We start from the raw sequence: 6,896 nt of genomic DNA on the forward strand, positions 1-6,896 counted from the left end.
GGTCTCTGCTTCTCACCTTCCGCCACCACTGCTGGTCTTATGTAATTGTCCTTCCCCCTCAGCCTCCACTTCCTTCTCTGGGGCATTGGCAGGGTGGGCCAGGTGGCTCATCTGCCAGATCTTTAATTGCTATTTGCCACCACACAACCTGAACCCAATGCCCAGAAGTGCATTTGCAGATCAAACAGTGACCCTCCTTCTGGCAGCTGGTAGCTTGGAATTTAGACCCTTTACCCAATACTCCAGGAACCCAGGCTTACTTATTTTTTTCTGATCCACTGATGATTTCCTTGGCACTGCTGTCTAGGTAAGTTAGCATCTGGCATCAGAACTCATGCTCTTCCTACTGAACTAACGCCTGGCCCATAAATATTCAATAAATGTTACCTACATGCCTTTATAGTGATAGTTTTTAAAGTAAGGAGGGGCTCTTTTATCTTTTTTATGCTTAATTGTCCACTTTGAAAATTTCCAAATGGTCTGTGGAGATGGTGAGGGAAAGTAGAAGATTGGTTCTCTTTGTGCCAAGGAAGCCAGTGGCCATGTGGATGAACACAGCAGGTGAGGGATGTCTATGTGCATTAGGGATGCGGTGAAGGAAAAGAGACAAATTCACATCACTGGCACTAAATTGCCACAGACAGGACATAACATTTTGCTATTTAAATCTGCGGCAATGTCCAGATGGGTCTCTTATCTATAAATGTAGACAAGGAGCACAGGTACAGCAGGTGTAGGTGAAAGGACAGGAAGTACAGTGGTCACAGCCTACAGTGGCTACAAAAATTTACTAGCAGTAATTCATGTTACTAATCTTGCTTTCAAGATTATAAAACTGCCAGATGTGTCTTTGTTAAGCAATTGTTCCAGCATGTAACTTTCTCACCGAGGCAACTCGCATTGACACCCTGTGTCCAGGTACTTTGCGTCGGGGTCTCTCAGCCTCGGCTTTCCAGACTGCTCCGCTCCGCGCGCCTCCGCCCTCAGGCGCCCCCGCCGCAGGTGGACCCGCCTGTCCCCCTCCGTCCCCCGCCAGCCCCGCTGGTTCCCGCTTTCAAGCCTTTTCTGACATGGCTTACACACCCGACACCTTATTCTAAGAACGATTTCCCCCTCCACTACTCACTGCTTATTCTCACTGAGCTGACGTCAGTCTCCCTCGGTTCTTGTCACATATACAGCCATTTTCACAGCAGTGAGCGCTCAGTGCTCTTTAAATCCTTTGTGCTTCAAGGTTACCTCAGTCTCTAGCCCTAGGGTGAGGGAAAGAATTCTGGCCTATAGTCCTCCCCCTGATGCTAGCTTTTGTCTTCTGTGGTTTCAGTTACCTGTGATCAGACAGTTTGAAAATATTAAATGGCAATTTCTAGAAATAATTTATAATTCATAAGTTTTAAATTGCAAGACCCTCTGAGTGGTGTGACGAAATCTTGCGCTGTCCCCCTGGGACACGAATCGGGATCACTTCTGATGGGCAACTTGACTGCCTCAGAAAGGGCGCCGGCAGCGTACTGCTCCCGGCTCTGGTCAAGCTGGTTCCCGGGAAGGGTGTCGGCACGGACTGGTCTAAGCTCTTCTCCCTGGCGGAATATCATCTGATCTCTCTGGGGGTCTCGGCATACAATCTGCTGTGAGGGTACCAACTGGGCCTGCATTTCTGCGGCTTCTCCCAGAACAACTCCAGGTCGGCTGTCCTGAACCTACAGCGTCTACTGCTGGGGGCCCTGCAGAGACCCTCCCTGTTCCTTCACCTCTCCTCTCCATAAAAGCCTCTTCCCAAACCTACCCGTCCCTTCCCCTGCAGCCCGAACGTGCAGACGTCAGGCGTGCAGAGCCCCTGCCCGGGTGTCCTCCCCACCCTGGCTCCATGCCCTGCCCTGCCCGGCAGGTGCGTGCTAACCAGGGCGAGGCCGTAAGTGGTCCCGGGGGTCGGAGTGTTCTGGGTGAGGGTATGGCCAGTCCTAAGGTTCAGGGTATTCTACGTCATATTCAAACAAATTCCGGGGACTGGGCTTTGAATGACAGAAAGGCCTGAAGGTAAGATTGTGCAGATAGAGGGGCTTTTTTTTAAAAGACTCTAATTGGTGAGGAAAATAGGAGAAAAAATGAGGGCCTTGAGCCATGGGGTATGATGATAGTGGAGGAAAGGCTACCTGAGGGGAATGGAATCGGTGATCTTGTATGTCTGAAATCCGTGATCTTGTACGTGTGAGCGAACCAAACCAGGCAGTACGTTAAGCAACGGCCTCAACTCCAATGTTAAAATTAGATGCTGGGAACTGATTGCAAAAGAAATAACTCATAAAATATCGTGCTGTTTATAATGCAGATACTAATATCATTGCTTACTTATATGCCCAATAGCATATGGAGCAACATTAATAATGCGTTTGAATGTGTGTTACATCTCATTCTAAATATTTGATTCAATGAAATGAACAAATTGCTTCTTTGTGGCAAGCCTTGTAGTGTGTTGCTCCTTAGCAAGGTCGGTTCCCCAAACACACACACACACACACACACACACTCACACATGCCCCCGCCATACACACACCACACCACAAACACTTTCACATATGCACACGCAGACATATTCACAGATGAACACACCACACACACATACATACACAACGCTCACACTCACAAGCAACCTGGATGTAATTTGTGGCTCACCGAGACTGCGGGTATATGAAAATAAAGAAGATGGCTAAAGTAATCTTTTGTCTCCTTTAGCTTTGTGCTCTACCCTCCCAGGACCTACTCTAAGGCAAGACCTAGGAGTTGGGAAAGTTTTCATTTCTTAATCGAAAAGGTTTGAGACAACAGAGTGATTTACTTCCTCTTTTAAACACTGCGTGAGGTACAGTCTGCATATTTATATGAAACAAAATGTTCTGGTCCGTGTTTTCATTGCCAAGTAACTGGTTATTTTCTTAGGCAGTTTTCACTTGTCAGCATGGCTATTTCAGTCCCTCAAAGTCTATTTTTAAAGGGATTATTATAAACCGATTTGATACCACAGTAATTAATATATAAAACCCATAATGCATATAGGTGAAAACAATAGATGATTGACCAAAATAAAGTTATTGTCTATTTGCATTAATATTTTAATTTACCCAAATGTGCACTTAGGTGATGATCAGGGAAACCAATTTGCTGGTGAGTACTTACCTACATGATGAGTGCGATGAGCACTGTCTGGGGAAGGGACACGCTTGAAGCTCAAACTCGGGGGGATGGGACATGGGCAATATATATAATCTGAACTTTTGTACCCCCATAATAGGCTGAAATAAAAAAAAAATATTTTAATTTTCAACCAGTTATTGCAAAAGCCCTATAAATGGGATTTTGGTTATAATATCTTTAAACACAGTCTCTTGACCTGTAACGCAGGCCTGTGGCCACCTCAAGAAAACCTTCCACATATTTAAAAAGGCAAATGTAGCTAACTTTTATCAAGCTTGTCAAAAGTTAATATTTGATGCTCAGGTATTTGGATTTTTTTTTGCTTTTTACTTTTTCCCTTTGGAATTTTACTCATTTCTCTGGAATATTACTTGTAATATACCTCCATCTTTGATGAACACTGAGAAGGAAATGGTCCCTCTATTGCTCCTATTACTTTTGCTTCAACATAAGTGGATATATTAATATTCCTTCTTAATGCTTCAGAGATTATACATTTGACTGTTGTGGAACTAAAAGATCTGGGTATATTCAGAGTACTGATGGCCAGAACATTTTACAGAAATGTGCTTCTTTAGCAATCTTGTCACTGAAATGGGGCAAGGAACACTGTACTGCGATAATAAAAGTGACTGTTTATCCCTCAATACCCTGAACATGTCAAAGAAGCACATTTACATTTACATACTCAAAAATAAAAAGCATAAGAATTTATTCCCTTTAGTTCAAGGGAATTTTAATCCTGCTGTGTTTTTTTCCCTATAAATTCAGAAATTTCTTTACCATCTGTAGTTATTTTTGCTTGTAAACACGAAGGATCAGTAACATGGTAGAGAAATAAACATAGAGAGAAAAAAACCCAACCAGCAATGGATTCCTAGGATAATATAACACCATAGTAAGTTCAGAATGCCTCTCTATCAGAGAAACTTTGTTAAGGTTTTGGCTGAACAATAACTGAAGAGAGGCTTGGGTCATCCTTGAATGGTATAATGCAGTACTTAGTTATAAAATTTTAGCAGAATCCATGGTGTCCACCAGAAAGATCACCATGATGATGAACCTGAAGCCCTGCTTGTGAAGCAGAGTTCCTCCTGATGTTCCTCATTCAAGATTTATGACCCCCAGATTACCCTCTGAAGACAGACCCAAGTGCTTAAAGTGATCCACGCCTAACACACGAACTCCTTTTGCAGCATAGCATCCAACCACAAGACCGTGTGGACCCTGATCCTCAAATGGAGTAAGAAGTATTGCCTTGAAGTTCTGAACTTTCACAAAGCTGCTTAGTAATAACAGCAGCCAAAGAAGTTAAAGGTATCTGGATTTATGTACTTTATAGTTATTTTCTATCAATTTTTTTTTCTTTTGTGACAGGCTCTGTCACCCAGGCTGGAATGCAGTGGTGTGATCCTAGCTCACTGTAACCTCCAACTCCGGGGCTCAAGCGATCCTCCTGCCCCGGCCTCCCTATCGTTGCAATGGGACTACAGGCATGCAGCACCACACCCAGCTATTTTTTAAAAAAGTTTTTGGTAGAGATGAGGTGTCACTATGTGACCTAGGCTGGTCTTGAATTCCTGGCCTCAAGGGATCCTCCCACCTCAGCCTCCCAAAGTGCTGAGCCACCATGCCCAGCCTCAGTTTCTAAAGTCACAAATGGATGTCTGTCTATGATCTTAACCATGTAACCATCTTAACGGCAGAGAGCATTTTAAATTCAATCAATCCATGAATATTTACTGCAAGAAAAAATGAGGAATAAAGCACAGTTACCACCCTCAGGGAACTTCAAGTCTAAAGTGGTAAGATTATAAAATGTATACAGAAGATGGTTTAAAGTAAAAGTAAAGCAGATTACAAAAATGGCACTGTATGAATTATTACACTTACATCTCATATCTAGCCTATCGAGCATGGAACTATGATGACCTTTCACAGACGATGAAATTGAGTTAGTTTAGAGACTAATGTATCTATCCAGTGTCATATTGATCATTAATGATTGAAACCAGGATTCGAATCACTCTGAAGTTGATAGTTTTTCTTTTATACCTAACTGCTTCTGACATAGTATCCTGGCAGGCCCTTCCTAAACACCAGGTTATTAATTAACTGACCAGTTTTCTCCCTTTCCAGCCCCAGGAGCTACCATGCACATGGACGTGGAGGCTGTTCTCTGGAACTCTACTGACTTCGTCCTCATGGGCCTCATCACCCGCCCTGTGTTCCCTGGGATTATCTTTGCAGTTGTCTTCTCTATTTTTGTGGTGGCTGTGACAGCCAACGTGGTCATGATCCTGCTCATCCGTGTGGACTCCCGCCTGCACACGCCCATGTACTTCCTGCTTAGTCAGCTGTCCATCATGGACACTGTGTACATCTGCGTCACTGTCCCCAAGATGCTCCAAGACCTCCTGTCCAAGGAAAAGACCATCTCCTTCCTGGGATGTGCGCTGCAGATCTTCCTCTACCTGACCCTGATCGGGGGGGAGTTCTTCCTGCTGGGCCTCATGGCCTATGACCGGTACGTGGCTGTGTGCCACCCCCTGCGGTACCCTCTGCTCATGAACCGCAGGATTTGCCTGCTCATGGCGGTGGGCTCCTGGGTGGGTGGGTCCTTGGACGGATTCATGCTGACGCCCCTCACCATGAGTTTCCCCTACTGTGGGTCCCGAGAGATCAATCACTTTTTCTGCGAGATCCCAGCCGTGCTGAAGCTGTCGTGCGTAGACACGTCGCTCTACGAGACCCTGATGTATGCTTGCTGCGTGCTGATGCTGCTCATCCCCGTGTCCATCATCTGCGTCTCCTACGCGCGCATCCTGCTCGCCGTCCACCAGATGCGCTCTGCGGGGGGCCGGCGCCGCGCCTTTGCCACGTGCTCCTCCCACGTCCTGGTGGTGAGCATTTTCTACGGCGCGGCCTTCTACACCAACGTGCTGCCCCACTCCTACCACACGCCAGAGAAAAACAAAGTTGTGTCCGCCTTCTACACCATCCTCACCCCCATGCTCAACCCGCTCATCTACAGCTTGAGGAATAAAGACGTCGCCGCAGCTCTGAGCAGAGTGCTGGGGAGGCGAGCCCGCTCCCGAGAGTCAGCGTGGGCGCTGTGTCGCGAAGCGCTGGGGGACCGCATGCGCACGTCCGTGGTGCCACAGCAATGCCGCAGCCTTGGTTCTGGAGACTGCTCAGCATCATATTAAGAATTCAGAATTATCAATAGGCAAAATCATCCTGTTGCGACATTATTTAAGTATTATGGTCGATGGCAGCAAACATCTCTGCGTTTCCCAACTTGCTTGTCTGGATGCATGAGCAAACATTTCCAGACAGCACTCTCAGTCCAGTAGCACTAGGAATCGTCCCAAGCAGGGGCCGCGCGTGCCTTTAAAGTTCCCTGAATAGATACTTGTGCGTATTCCACGTGCTCATGCGTCCTTTGTATCCGTATTGCTGTCCGACTTTTGAATGGAAATTGCAAGGAAATTTGCAGTGTCCTTGAGGATTTACTGTCAAGCAGTCAATACAAGTAAAATACTTTCTAATGTTGGTACTGTAGCAGTTTTATTTAGGAAACTTTTGTGAAGATGACATGATTGTATCTTGAGTCACGTAGTCTTAGTCACATTTTTTGAATGTCTTTATTTTCTTACCTCTGAAATTACATTGTAAATTCTTACTTCACTTGGAGGGTAATA

The 6,896-nt window shown here is 45.5% G+C and overlaps 1 protein-coding gene across 1 annotated transcript; it reads left to right on the forward strand.

Moving 5' to 3' along the window:
- The first annotated feature begins 5,351 nt into the window (after positions 1–5,351).
- LOC123649407 (olfactory receptor 2T2-like) lies at positions 5,352–6,401 on the forward strand. Its single transcript, XM_045567526.1, has one exon. The coding sequence runs from the start codon at positions 5,352–5,354 to the stop codon at positions 6,399–6,401; it is 1,050 nt and encodes a 349-aa protein (XP_045423482.1).
- The last annotated feature ends 495 nt before the right edge of the window (positions 6,402–6,896 follow it).

Source organism: Lemur catta, chromosome 13 (assembly GCF_020740605.2).
Source record: "Lemur catta isolate mLemCat1 chromosome 13, mLemCat1.pri, whole genome shotgun sequence".
NCBI lineage: Eukaryota > Metazoa > Chordata > Mammalia > Primates > Lemuridae > Lemur > Lemur catta.